Genomic DNA, 14960 nt, shown 5'->3' with positions numbered 1-14960 from the left:
TTGTTTAATTCCCATGGAAATAGCTGCTACCCTGGGTATAGTGAATGGGTTCAACTGAATACTGCTAGGTAGGTAAAAGCTGGAACTTGTGACTAATAATGTGATTGCACTCTAGCAGTGGGTAAGGTGAGCATTTTCTGAAAAATCTCCCCATAAACATCATCATTATTTTACAGTACATGTCATTTCATAACACACACACAAATACACTCTCTAAATATGTTTATTTTGTTTTATTTGTTATTTCAATGAAAGTTCACTTTATTTTATTGATCAGCTTAATTAGAAGCACTACATCTCATAAAATACAAATCTGTTTTACATTTCTGAAATTAATGGTAAGACAAGGTCTGATGTTACAGATTTGAAGCAAAGACTGTGTGGAAAGTGGGTATGGCAATAGAATCTGATGGCTTTACCTTTTTGGAAATTATTTAAGCATTTTGATCATTTTTAACATTTGCATACAGAAAATTCACCTTTTTTGGTGTGTAGTTATGTATATTTTAACACATACAGAGATGTGTGTAACCACCAACACAAACAGGATGCAAAGCAGTTCTATCAGCTGAAAGCTGCCTCTTTGTAATCAAACCCTCCTCTATCCCCATCCCTGGCAGCCACTGGTCTTCTCTCCATCCCTATAATTTTTTTATTTTCTAGAATGGCATGTAAATGAAACCATACAGTAAGTAACCTTTTGAGACTGTTTTTCTTTTTCGCTTAGTATGGGGCATTTGAAATTTACCTGTGTTTTGCACCAATTAATAGTTCATTCGTTTTTATCACTAAGTGATATACCATTGTATAAATGTTATCACCATTTATTTATTCATTTACCCATTGAGGAATATTTGGGGATGTTTCCAGTTTGGGGCAATTATGAATAATACTTTTGTAAAAAAATGTATGTGCCAAGGTTTTATGTAAACATAATTTTCATTTCTCTTGGATAATACCAAGAGATGGTAAGTGAGCCAGATAGTAAGTGTACATTTGACTTTATATGAAAATGCCAAACTGCTGTCCAGAATGACTGTGCAATTTTGCATTCCTACCATCAATGTATGAGAGTTCCAGTTGCTCTGCATTCTTGCTCACACATGGGGTTGTCATGAATGCACATTTTAACCGTCCGAATAGGTATATTGTGGTATCTCTTAATTTGCATTGCTCTACTGAAGAATGTTGAGCATATTTTCATGTGTTTGCCATTGGTAAGTCTTCTAGGATAAAGCATCTGCTCAGATATTTTGCCTATTTTTTTAGTTGGGTTTTTTTTTCTTTTTTGAGTTGTAAAAATTCTTTACAAATCCTGGATACAAGTCCTTTGCTTCCTCCTCTTCTCATTACTGGAAGAGATTGTATGGAATTGGTGTTATTCTTTCTAAAGTGTTTAGTAGAATTCATTAATGAAGATAGCTGGGACTGTAGTTTTCTTTTCTTGGAGGGCTTTCAACTATGAATTTAACATGCTTAATAAATATAGGACTATTCAGGTTATCTACTTCTCATTGAGTGATTTTTGTTAGTCTGTGTCTTTTATCCATTTTATCTAAATGGTCTAATTTATGTTCAGAGAGTCATTTGTAGTACTCCCTTATCTGTTTATATCTGTGTAGTTCATAGTTGATATCCCATCTTTCATATCTAACATTGATAATGTATCTTCTCTCTCTAGTTTTTTGGTAAATCTAGTGAGAAATTTATCAACTATATTGATCTTTTATAAAAACCAGCCTCTAATATTATTGGTCTTCTCTATTGTTTTATTTTTTCTTCAATTTCATTAATTTCTGTTTTTATATTTATCATTTTATTACTTGTGCTTGCTTTGGTTTTAGCTGGCTATTCTTTTTTCTTGATTCTTAAAATGGAAGCTTAGATTACAGATTTCAGAACTTTATTATTTTCTAAAATAAGGGTTTTATGTATAAATTTTCTACTAAGCACTGCTTTAGCTGCATCTCACAAATTTTGATATGTTGTATGCTCATTTGAATTCAATTCAAAATATTTTTAAATAATCCTTGAGGCTTCCTTGTTGATCAATGAATTTCTCAAAGTGTGTTGCTTAATTTCCAAATAACTGGAAGCATTTTGGATATCTTTCTGGCTATTAATCTAATTGATTCTGCTATGGTCAGAGAACATGCTTTGTATAATTTCATTATTTTAAACATAATGAAGTTTGTTCTGTGACCCAGAATGTGATCTGTTTTGGTAAATGTTCCATATATACTTGAAAATAGTGTACAGTATGTTGTTGTTTGGGTGGGATATTCCATAAATGTTCATAAGGTCAGGGTTTTTGATAGTGTTGTTTGGGTTTTCTATATTCCATATTCCTATGGATTTTTTTGTCTACTTGTGCTATACATTACTAAAAGAAGAGAATTGAAGTCTATAACTATAGTTCTGTATTTGTCTTTATCCTTTCAGTTCCATCAGCTATTGTTTCATCATTATTGAAGCTCTGTTATTAAGTATATACACATTTAAGGTTGTTATATCTTCTTGGTGAGCTGGCTGTTTTGTCATTATTATTATGTAAGGTCTCTATTCCTGATAATTTCCTTTTTCTGAAGTCTATTTTGTCTAATAGGCTTACATTAATATAAGTTTATATATTACTAATAATTATATTAATTTAGAGGCTAGTTTTCTTTTGATTAATCTTTTTATGGCAGGGGCTTTCCCATCCTTTTACTTTTAATTTATCAATAACATTGTGTTTGAAGTGAATTCTGTAACAGCATGTAGTTGGGTCTTCTTGTTGCTTTTTTATCCAATCCAACAATCTTCAGCTTTTAATTTACGTGTTTAGACCATTTATATTTAGCTTAAGTATTAATATGGTTATATTTAGGTGTACCATTTTATTATCAGTTTTCTATTCTCTTCCTCTTTTCTGCCTTTCAGATTATTTGAAAATTTCTTGTCATTCCATTTTAGCTTATCTGTTGGCTTTTTTTACTATACTTTTGTTTTATAACTCATATAGCTGTTTCTTTAGGGATTACAATACACACACCTAGGTTTTCTCAGGCTACTTAGAGTTTACTATATCAACTAAAGTATATATACCTTACAACGGTATAAATTCCTTGCGCTTTACCCTTTATGCTGCAGTGGTCATATTATTGAATCTAAATATATTAAAAATGCTATCAGATATGTTATAGTTTTCACTTTCAACAGTCATACAAAAATATGAATGTTACACTGTTTTGCATGTCACCCTTTTATTAGGGCCATGCCAATCTTCTCTGTATGGTTTCTGTTTTAGAATATGTGCTGCCAAAGTGAGCACTTAATATGTTTTTAGAGTACTTTCCTGGTAAAAATTTGTTCAAAACTTGCACCACATTTGTGAAACTATGGGCTGGAAGTAGACATATAGTGTTTTTCTCTGGACAAAGCTGGAACTGACTCTAACCAATTATTCTTTAACATTAAAGGGTACAAAATAAAGTCCTTTTATCTTGAGCTCTAAGGCATAATATGAAATTGAAAATAGAAAATATGCACAGAAATAGTTTATGGCCAAAGAAGGACTTTTTTTTTGCAGCATGAAGCTTTATAATATCAAAACTATAAATTATCTGCAGGGATGTCCAAATGGGAGATATTTCCTATAAAATGTTCTTGAAAGGAATCTGTCCAATTTTCTAATAGCAGTAGGTATTTGGAGAAGTTAAAATGAAAGTTAACTCTGATAGGTTTGGAATTAAGGACAGGGAAATCATACCACACGTTGTTTAGATCATAGTCAAGGAAATGATCTAAAATACGTGTAACACATTTTTCATTAAAACAAAAAACAAAAACCCTCAAGGCATTTTATGCATATAATTTTGTTTGCTACTACCACACTGCCATTAAGAATATTGCCCACACTTCAATGCAGGGATGTTTTGAGTCTGTGCATCATGCAGTGAAGGCACCAGTCTCCCTCTGTAACCTTGGTCCTTCCCTAAAGTATGTAGTCATTGGCTCAGAATGTACAACTGTGAAGGTGACCGTTTCTCTAAAGGCTTTGGTGATGTAAGCCTGAAACCAAGCAGGAGGAAAGCAATTAAACATCACCTTCATTAAGCTGTAATGTACCAAGAGGGTTGCACGTTAGGCTTGGTGACTGCTTTCTTCAGGAAGGAGGAATTTGCAACTAGAGTCTGTGGAGAAACAGCCTGCCATAAAGGGTAGTGAGTGCGCCTTTCCCTATTCTTTGCCTATCAGATGCCTGACCTTTCAGGAAGATTCAGCTAAAATGCCTTTGGCTCCATGAAGTCTTTTCCTCTCCTCACCCCAACCATGGTAAATAGCATCTTTACATGACAGCTCGTATAGCTCCTTCATCTTCCCAATTCATGTGGCAGCCTTAGTTTTCCTTTCATATAACTATTATTCTGAAAGGGATTTTGATCTCTGTTAAGACCGTTAAAACTATGTCTTCATTTTCTCAAAGTGACTTCCATAGTGTGCACTAAGAAAAGCAGTTTACAGAGCAGTTGAGAGGACAGGCTCAAGTCTGTCTGGGTTTAAATCCTGACTTCATTTCCTAGCTGAATGACTAGGGGTAAGTTACTTAAATAATTCATGTCTCAGTTTCCCCACTTGTAAAATTGGGATCATTATGCTATTTGTAAATATTATACAAGTTCAGACATGTAAAGTGCTCAACATTTTTGTCTAGCACATAATAAGTATTATTACTTATTTTTTATTAAGCAATGAATTTTTTTATAAAGCTATGAAACAAATACATGTTTTTAGTAAGGCAAGACAGAGCACAAACAGGATTAATTAAAGAGAAGCCAAAGAAGACAAAGAGAATTCCACCAGATTCTGGTGCAAAAGATTCAGTAACTATTTTTTAAAGAAATGAAGGGTGGGAATGTCTGTTGGTACAACCACTTTAGAAAACCTATGGCAGTGTACACATAAGGAGAGCATTCTCATACACTACAACTCAACAAGTCCACTCCTAAGTATACATCCAAGAGAAAAGTGTCTGTGAATCCAACCAAAAGATGTTTGATAGAATATTCATGACAGAATAGTCATGATAGTCAACTGCACAAATGTCCATCAACAGAAAATGAATAAATAAGTGTGTCAGTGAAAACGGATGATACACAGCTACACATAGCACAATGGATGACTCTCACAAACATACTAATGAGTGAAAGAAGCAAGACACCAACATTCCAGGCAAAATGATCCTATGCTGTCACAAGCCAGAATAATGGTTATCCTGGGACAGGAGAGAAGGGAGAAAAGATGTAGAGAGGAGAGAGCAGGAAGAGCTTCAAAGGGTGTTGCTAACATTTTATTCTTCTTCTGGCGCTGGTTACATGGGTGAGTTCAATTGTGAAAATTCATTGAGGCATACACCTAAGGTATGTGCATCTTTTCTGTGTTTGCATCCTACTTCACTAAAACAACCAGAAGAGAACAAGAATGAAGTAAGATCAGAAAATAGAGGAAGAAATAGAAAGAAAATGAAAGAAAGGGGAAGAAAAATAAACAAACCCAGAAGGCTGAAAGGCATGGATCCTTTCCTGAGCCGAACCTGACCCGGTTGACTCACCCCTCTGCTCCAGGCGCCACCCCGGCCCTGCCCCTCCCGGGCAACCTACTCTCCTTTTGCTCAGGCCAAGGATGGCAAGTGCCCCTTTTGGTGGGGGTTCTGAGCATCGCTAAGACAGGAAGGGCTTTCCAAGTGGGTAACGCTGGTAGTGGAGTAACTCGGAGGAGCTGACGCTTTATTAAAGAAACAGAAGACTTGAGAGCCATCTCCTCTCTTCCTTCCCCTTCCCTTTTCCCCTTCCTCTTCCCCTTCCCCTTCTCCTCGACTCTCTCTCCCTCCCCCTCATTATCAGCCCCCAGGACATGTGGCTTTGCCAGGGCCAGCTCTGTCCCCGCCTCCTGTCCTGCCGGGTCTTGGGGCGGGGGCCGTGGCCCGGCCCAGGCCGGAGCTCCCGGGGTGTCCCCGCTGCGTCCCCGCCCGGCTGACCCCGCCCTGCAGCCGTCGGCTATTTTGGGCGCGTTGGCGGCGGCGGGATCGCTGACAGTCGCGGATCCTGTGACACCTCCGGGCAGCCCGGCACTTGTTGCTCCCAGGACCTGTTGTCATCCCCTTAACCCGGCTTTTACCGTGGCCCCCTGCCTCCTCCCGGCTTCGCTCCTTTTCTTGTGAGCACCTGGGACACTGATCTCTCAGACCCCGCTGCCAGGGCTGGAGAAATAGATGGTTTTGTGAAAAATTAAGCAGCGCCCTGAAGAAGGGCCCCACTGGGCAGCGGCAGGAGAGCAGAGTGCTGGCCCGGGCGCTGCAGAGGTGGCGCCTCCCCGGCCCGGGACGGTGGCCCCGGGCGCCAACGGCATGACAGACTCGGCGACAGCTAACGGGGACGACAGGGACCCCGAGATCGAGCTCTTCGTGAAGGTAGGTCGGAGTCCAGGCTCCCGCCGCACCTGCCGCACCTGCCGCACCTGCCGCGTCTCCCGCCGGGCTCACGCACCAGAGCGCGGGGTGCACTGGACTTCGGACCCTCCCAGGAGGGCGGCGCGGAGCCCTGCGCTCCCCCGTGGCCTTTCCGCAGGCCAGCGCCCCGCTGCGAGGCTCCTGGGCGGAATGGAGGAAGGCAGGTTCCGGCAGGTGGCTATCTTCTCGGAGAGTTGACCTGCAGTTTGTCAACCCCCGCCCCCGCCTCCGCTGTCACCGCTGGGAGTCCGAGTCCAGAGCCCTGCCCGGGCGCGATTCGGGCTGGTCCTGAAAGATGTCCCCAGATGTCGGGATGCCGCAGAACCTGGCTGGACCCGTGAACCTTTCCTCTAAAACGGGAGGAGGGGAGGGATGGGAGAGAAACGTTATTGACACAATTATCTTTGGCAAAGCGAAAATGACATTTCGTAAAATTCCCTTTCTCTCTTTTGCTCAGAGATCCTAAAATAAAAGCCAAGGAGACAAAAGTGTTTTCTTGCTTGGTGACTTGCAAAGCAGAAAACAAGCTCTCCGTTCTCCGACGTTATTATTTTTGTCATAATCATAATTTTTCAAGGCAGTATCGAGGAAATGTTAGGCGTTTGGTAGTACGGAGAGCCTATCGTTCAACCTGATGCAGACAGGGATGAAGGAGCACAGTGCAAATTTAAATGAAGTCGCCTTGCTACCTGGACAGAAACTGCCTAATGTCAGAGCTGCTGTACTTTATTTGCAACCTGTAGGAGGAAGGATGGAGGCGAGGCCGCGGCGCCGTTTCCTGGTCCGCCGGTGTAAGGGGAAAGAAACATTTGATCAGCCCTTCGTGCAGACGATGCAGAAGTAGGGAAACCTGAGGCTGCGGGAGAGTAGCCTCCAGGGCTGAGCAGAAACAGTCGCCAGGACTTGGGGGAGGGGAAGTCGGGGACTGCCTGGGCGCCAAGACCTTTCACAAAGGGGGAAAACTCTCCCAGTGCAAAGTTTCCCGAGAAATATGCAGATCTCTGAGAAGGGAAGAGTCACTGGCGCCTGTCAGGGGCCTCCTGGCAGAATTTAAAAGGCGTAAATATTCCCTGGAATTGGGAAAATGTTATTTTGCCCCAAAAACCCTTTCTACAAGCTAATTAAATAGATGTTTTGCAAAAAATATGAGATCTACATATACCGTGATAACAATCCACCGTCCTTGGTACTTTCTGACTCCTAAAATATATAAAAATGAACTGTGACTTACTTTACACTTGGTACATGATCTGTCTCCATTGTCCCAGGCTACCACAAAGGTGTGTTAAATTTCTTCTGCTGAATTTTACATTCTTTGTGTTTATTTTTCAAGCTTACACCTGACATTTAGTGACACTTGCTTTCTTCAGCCTGTTCTCTTCCCACTGTGGTCCCTGTCTGCTCCTTTGGTTTCTGGGACTCCCCCACCCCCGCCCCAGGCAGGATTTCCCGGTCCATTGGCAGACCCAGGTAATAAAGGAGGTCATGTCTCATCTGATGCTGGCCAATGTTGGACCTTAGGGCAGCGGCGGGGGGGTGTTCTGAACCCCATCATCCAGGCCTGGGGCCTAGGGAGTGAACAGGGAGAGCTTTAACAGAGTCTTGCTGCTCTCCTTGAAGAAAGCGATTCTAGGACTTACTCAGATTCCCTGAGAGTAGGGAGTTTCAAGGTGTCAAGTTCCTGAAAGATATTTGAAACACAAATTGGTTCTTTAGAGCCAAAGGAGCCCTTTGCCCCACTCCTAGGTGTGGAGACCGATTCTATCCGCACCTTTGGAATTTTCTTGTTGGCAGTGTTGGAGAGTCTCTCCATTTATATAAAAACCTTACTGCACAATTTGCAGCGTTCCCCAAAGAATTCTAAAATGATTGTGTTATCATTTGTTTTTTCCCTAAAGGAAATCAATCCATGAGAGCCAGGCAGGCCTTCATGGCTACCTCAAAAACCAGATTGATGGGGAGATCAAAACATCAGGTATGAAAGTTGTTTTGACCCCTCCCTCAACCCCATTTTTTTTTTTGAGCTTCAGGTTAGCAATTCTCATTTACAAGTAAATGGCACAAGTAAAGGCTAGAAATATTGTGAAATAAAGATGCTGCCCAGGCCTTACCTGAACTGTGTCATTTGAGGGAAGTGATGTCATTGTGGACAGAATCACACTTTTCCAAAGTTTGGAGCTTCTCTGAAGTACATGATTCCCCATGAAAAAAAAAGGCCTTCTTGTTGATGGTGTCAGGTAACTGAAGCGCTTTCTGCACTGCAGAGTGGGTTGGTTTCTATGAAGACTTCCAAGCAGGGTGGGTCCCACCCAGTTATAGTCATGACTTGGCCATTTTCAATACCCCCTTGGAAGGACCTCCCAACCTCTTGTTTCCACTGGGTGTACCACTCTAAATCACAGTCACCCAGTGAGTTTCACAAGGACATGTAATTGTCTCCCATGTCAATTGATAGTCATTATCTCTTACTACTACTGCTGATAACGATGATAAGAAGACGGAAAGATTGCAGCATATTAGGACATTAAAAGTATGTTCAAATACCTTATCTCATTTGATCCTCAGCAACTTTATAAGGTTTGATTCACTCATGTGAGAGATAAAGAATACAAATAAACTGGATTCACGGGGACCTCATGAGATTCGCTGTCAGAGCACTTGATGAGCTGCAGTTTGCTCTTCTTATAACAGCCCAGGGAACTAAGAATGATGATTTCCCCTGTTCTGTTGAACAATACATGTGCTCACAGAGAGTAGGTGAAATGCCTAAAGGTAGACAGCAGATAGCATTCAGATCCAGTCCTCAAATCTAACAGTTTAGACTCTGAATTTCTTGCTCTTTTCCTAACACCTTTATGTCAGGCCTAGTACCTTATTTTACGAAGTTAAGCTTTCAAGTGCCATCATGATGACAATTATTTACGTTATTAATCCATTCTAATGTGTTCACAGAATGCTTCCAAGGAGACTAACCCATTTCTGCTATGTACTCCAAGTTTTCCCTTTTGGGGAACATTCTAACAGTGGCTTTTAAGAGATTATTTCCCCACATTTTTAGTTTCTACAATAAGAAATGTTAGATCACATCAACTCTGATTCTAATGTTCCATAATACCTGTGGATGGGGCAGGGATTTGGAGACAGTATGTGAGTTCAAGTCTTGCCTCTGCTTCTAATTAGCTAAATGACCCTTAACAAATTATTTAACTTTCAGGAGACTCACTGGCCCCCTCTTAAAACAAGAGCATTTTATAAATAAGGAGACCATACAATTTATTGTCCAAACCTAGACATTTTTGAGAGTGAAAAGGGGATGATATCAATAATTAGGCTGGAGCCACAGGTATAACCCGGGATAGTTTGGGAGCAAATCAGGACATGTGGTCACTCTGGTTAGGAATATACTGTCATTGCAGATTTGCTGTGAGGATTCCAAGGGAGCATATAGGTGAAAACACGTTGTAAGTTGAAAATTGCTATAAACACACTGACTTGAATAATGTTATGAGTCCCACGGCAGACTGAACCTTTCTGGATGTGCACGTCCCTGATTTGCCTTGGGAAACAAAGGCTTGGCTCCTTCCTCACTTGCAGGGATATTTTGAGAGTAAATGAGATCATATGTAGCTTGGACTTTGATCATAAGGGGAGGACAACAGGCTAGAGATAATGGCAGTGAGTGTGGTTTATTGAAAGAAATAGAGCAAGGAAGTAAAAGCAAAACAGAAAGCAATTTGAAAAGACAAACACAGGATGTGCTGTGTAGGTTAGATCAACGCATTCCACCCATTTTCATTGCTTCCTCCACTCCCAGTCTCACCCCAGGACCCCAGAAGTGACTATGATACAGACAAAGTCGTCACGAATATCTCTTGCGCCAGGAACTGAGGTTTCAACAGAAACCAGTGGTTCTCAGCCTTCGCTACCTATTCAAACCATTGAGAGAGATTTTAAAACTTCTGATGGCAGTTTGTTCCCCAAGGCGATTACATCAGTGTCTCTGTGTGTAGGACCCTGAAACAGTGTTTTCATATCCACTCTCAGGTGACCCCAGTGTGCAGCCCTGGTGGAGAGTCACTGAGTCATAATCAGAGGCAGGTCCAATAATAGGCAGCTTCTGCCACCGCTGACATAGGTGGCCTTGCTAATGCTGATTAAATGTCCAGAACTTCTAACAGCCTCAGGGCATCACAGTCAGGAGTGTTGTTGATAGAAATCTAGCATCCAATCGGTGCCCAGTTAACAGATGCTGACGAACTATTAAGCCCTATCCACAGGACTCCAGAACAATCGTGTATAGGGTTGGTCTAGTCAAATAATCATCAATTCAGCATGCGGGAAGTAAAACAGAGTCCTGCTAATTGTCTGATGGAAACGACTAGTTATTTCATTTATTGAGTGGCCCAAAAGGTTCTGAGTGATACAGGGTGCAATACAAGTTGTGGTGACTCGTGGTGTGGTCATCTGACTTCCAGAACAGATAGGAGCAGATCTTGTGGTGTGCCTCTATGTCCCTGAGCTGCTGGGACTGCCTGGTCACCTTGGGCAGCTTGCCTAAGCATGAGCTCACTAGGTTTTTAAAGTTCCCTTCATCATGTTAAGCTACTGTGTTTTTCTTTCCCACTATCTCCAGGTTTTGATCTGTAGTCAATAATGCAATACACAAATTTGCCTGCCCTGCTATGGCAGTGAGTGCTTCTTCTCCTGGTAACATGTCCCTGGAGTGCTAGCCTCAAGGGTTGTATGATGCATATCTGAAGTGCACCAAAGGGTGGTGGGAGTGAGAACTGGGTCTGCAGAGGCTGATGCCCACTGCTAGTAGTATCAGCTCCTGCCTCCTTGATGACTTGTGTTGTCTCTTTGGGCGTTTATTGGCCCCCTCCATGCAAGACAAAGCGTCTGTCAATTTAGACAGTCAGTTAGGTCAAAAACTTCTCATTCTTGGTTCCCTTTGAGTTGTCAGCTGCTGGGCCCATGTTAGTAGTGGCAAGAGATGTGGTGGAAGAGTGAGACTTTGGTGTCAGGCTGTGGTTCACCAGTGTGTTGGCCAGGATGGGCTGCTTGACCTCTCTGGACCACAGATTTTTTTTTTTTTTTTTTTTAACCAGTGCAATGATAATAGCAGCAGCACATCTCTCATGGAGTTGGTGTGCGCATTTCGAGCTGAGTATGGATCTGGGTTATTAGTAAGACTTTCTCTGTAGGCTCCATGTAGCCCAATAAGTAAAGGTAAAGCCCTTGGGCCTCCCTCCCTTGATGTGTACAAGAAGTCAGAGGCTCAGTCCTACCGGCTGAATCTCACATCTCAGAACCAAGATACTTCTTGAAAGAAAATATAAGTTTCCAAAGCAGGTCAGTCAGGGAACTGGAAGAGAAATGTTCCCGATTGTTGGAGCTGACCCCTGAGAACACAAGCAGTCTGTCTCATTGCTGCAGACCAATGGCAGCTGAAGTACAGTGCAACCACCACTGGATCTGACTGCCTCTGACTGGACTGCTGCTCCGCAAGCTGGAGCCCAGTAGAGCCCATGTCTGGAGCAATGTGGTTGGCCTGACTGCGGGTTGGGTACAGATCCCTGACCCATTGGATTCTTCAAACTGAAGGGAAGTTGATTCCTCCTGTCAGTTGCTCCCTCATCTAAGAAAGCTCCTACATAACTCCTTCCCCAAGGCTCCTGGTAGCGGGACAGGGTACAGGATCCTCTTTGTTTTCAAGAGGATCCCTGGTTCTCTTTGCAGATTTTCCTACCCCCTCCTCAACAACCTTTCAGCTATGCATAACCATAGGTGCTCTCATCAAAAATACTCACACATGCACAAATATTATCTCTCAGTATTATGAGGAAAACATTGTAGGCTCTCGCTCTGTGGTATCTATTAAAAAACTATTACCCAGAACACATCCTGAGTTGTATGTGTTATCAAGACTGGAGGAACTAGAGATAGTAAAGAAGCAAAGTGGTTAAGCATGAGTTTCCTAAGATGTAGGTCTGTAAAGGGCTCTCTCTACCCAGGGTGTCTTAAATCTAACACTGCTTGTGTTCTGAGGGGTCAGCTCCAACAGTCAGGGACATTTCTCTTCCAGTTCCCTAAATGACAACCTGCTTTGGAAACGTGTCTTTTCTTTCAAGAAGTATCTTAGTTCTGAGATGTGAAATTCTTTAAGGACAAATAAGATAAATAGCCTACTGTCTGAACTGAAATGAGTTCTTCCCTGTAAAAAGAAATGGAGTTGTTAACTTCTAGAAGTTCTCTCTAGCTCTGCTGGCATTGGAAGAGTCTTTGGAACCCCTTTATTGTAGCACTGGAGGTAAACCATGGGTAGGCTGGTGGTTCTCAGCCTTTGGGGCATGAAAGAGTCACTGCACATGCCTTCTTCACTTGTACCTGCCCAGGTCCTGCCTATAGAGATTCAGATTTAGGAGGGTCGGGTGAGGCCCAGGCATCTGTACGCTTAAAAAGCTACCTGCTGGTGATTCTGAAGCTCATCAAAGACTGAGAACCACTGGTGCAAACCATAAGTAAATAGGGCTGAACTACTCAGTGGAGCATCAAAAGGACAAAATATGGTCCAGTCCCTACTTGAAACAAGCATTTCACAGGATGGAGGAGGCCGAGGCAATATGCTGGTTCACATGAATCACTCCACATTGACCTCAGATAAACCAGAAAAGGGAGGAAAGAAATGCTTTTGACCTTTCTTTTGTAATTTTTCTTTTCTTCCTTTGTATATTTTTTATTATATAGGAGTGACACATAATTTTAAATGGCAATGCATGAAGGAGATAGTAAGATAAAGAATATAGGGAGTTAGGGGATAAAAGATAATCAATCAATAAATACATGAAAATACTTACAGAGCACCTACTCTGTGCCAGGCTCTGTGAAAGCTGAAGGGGGCTGGGGGAGATCAGAGAAGAAGACGGGCTCCCAGCAGCTCATGAGGGTGCCACTGAGGAGTGCAATGCAAACAAGCAGCAGTGGCACATGAGGGACAGGAATGAAATGAGTCATGCATATGATGGGACCAGTGTGGCCCAAATGGTGCCTCCAGGCCCAGCTTTGGGTAGGGTGGGACCTGAGTTATGTCTTGAAGAATGATCAGGATTCAGAGGTGACCAAAAGTGAGCAACCATGTCAGGTCCAGCAAAGGTGTGGAGATGAGGATGCTCAGGGCTTATGGGTACATGGGGTTGGCTGAAGCAAGTGGTATATGGAAGGAGCAATTGGAAACAGGACAGCAAAAAAGCCAACAACAGTAGAAGGAGGGGGCCTTGAATGGGAGGTAAGTGGTATCTGCTCCCTTGTAAGTAGTGAGAGTAACTGGAAGTGTCTACACACAATAGGAGATTGATTTGGGTTATGTTTAGAAAGATTCATAGCCGGACTTTGTGCTTTAGTGGGAAGATCAATGAACTCAAAGTATGATGGATACCCTAAAAGTCCTGACTTTACCACTACATAATCTATGCATGTAACAAAATTGCTCATATACCCCAGAAATTTGTGCAAATGAAAAAAAATATATGGAAGAAAGAAGACCTGGATTCCAGGTCTGCCACAAACTGGTTGCATGACTTGCTTTAAGATTAAGTCTATTTTTCCATAAAATGTGATCAACATTCATAAAACCATAGAATTTATTATTTGGAAAAGCTTCCAGAAGTCATCCAGTCTGACCTTCTCTGATGAGATAAGTTCACAATCTAACATTTTGGGGTACATGCTATGTGGGTTTAAGGAAGATTAGTGAGATAAAATGTGAGCTGCTGCTGTTTTTGCCATTGCTATTAGGGCTGCATTCACTGTGACCATGTTGGAATAAGGAGAGTCCTGAGGCAGAAGTCAGTGAGGAGGCTATCCCAGTGGTCCCATCATGAGGCCACATGAGTCCAAACGAGGGCCAAAAGACAGAGTGTGTTGTGGAATAGAGAAGTGAATACAAAATTAGGTGCATGCCTTGGAAGAAGCCTGTGCAAATACTGTGTATTAAGGGCACCAACACTGAAGACTCAGCAGTTTCCTGGTACATTCACCCCTGGATAGATTAGTGTCCACATCAAGAATGGTGCTATCTTTGATGGGCTTGACCATTACTGTCTAAGATATTGTCAATTGAAGAGTACAGACAAACTGAGCTTTTAGTTTCCTTTTAACTCTGAAAGCCTATATATCCTGTGAGGAAGGGAGTTGCTGTTCATTAAAATCATTTGGATTCGGAATGGTTTAATTTGAAGTACTGGCAGGTCAGTCCCGTGCAGATGTTCCTTAGAATGCTGGAGAATCAGAGCTGAGGATCTGAGGGGGTCAGGACTAGGAATGTTTATCTGAACTTCTGCTCAGAGCTACAGTTGACAGAGGAGGTTCCCCAGAGGAGAGTGCATGGAGAAGAAGTACAGGCCATGCTTTAAGAAATGTCTTTGGGGGCTGGGCGCAGTGGCTCACGACGACTGTAATCTCAGCACTTTGG

General features: G+C 42.1%; 1 protein-coding gene and 1 non-coding gene across 4 annotated transcripts in view; one reads left to right on the top strand and one right to left on the bottom strand.

The window, feature by feature from the left end:
• The window catches only part of CLIC5 (chloride intracellular channel 5), a 178487-nt gene that overhangs the window by 57372 nt on the left and 106155 nt on the right, over positions 1-14960 (top strand). Inside the window, exon 1 of one of the 3 annotated variants that reach the window (XM_050789023.1) lies at positions 6046-6451. The exons of 1 other annotated variant lie outside the window; for it this stretch is intronic. In XM_050789023.1, coding sequence (XP_050644980.1) covers positions 6389-6451 — 63 coding nt within the window. In that variant the 5' untranslated portion in view covers positions 6046-6388. Of the gene's footprint in view, positions 1-6045; positions 6452-6773; positions 8466-14960 lie in introns of those variants that run through there. One more of the 3 variants, XM_050789022.1, reaches the window with a different exon arrangement.
• LOC126954004 (U6 spliceosomal RNA) lies at positions 3207-3313 on the bottom strand. Its single transcript, XR_007725468.1, has one exon. It is a non-coding gene; the product is annotated as a U6 spliceosomal RNA (small nuclear RNA).

Source organism: Macaca thibetana, chromosome 4 (assembly GCF_024542745.1).
Source record: "Macaca thibetana thibetana isolate TM-01 chromosome 4, ASM2454274v1, whole genome shotgun sequence".
Taxonomy (NCBI): Eukaryota; Metazoa; Chordata; class Mammalia; order Primates; family Cercopithecidae; genus Macaca; species Macaca thibetana.
Note: the sequence above shows the minus strand (reverse complement) of the source record. Positions and strands in the feature narration are given on the sequence as shown.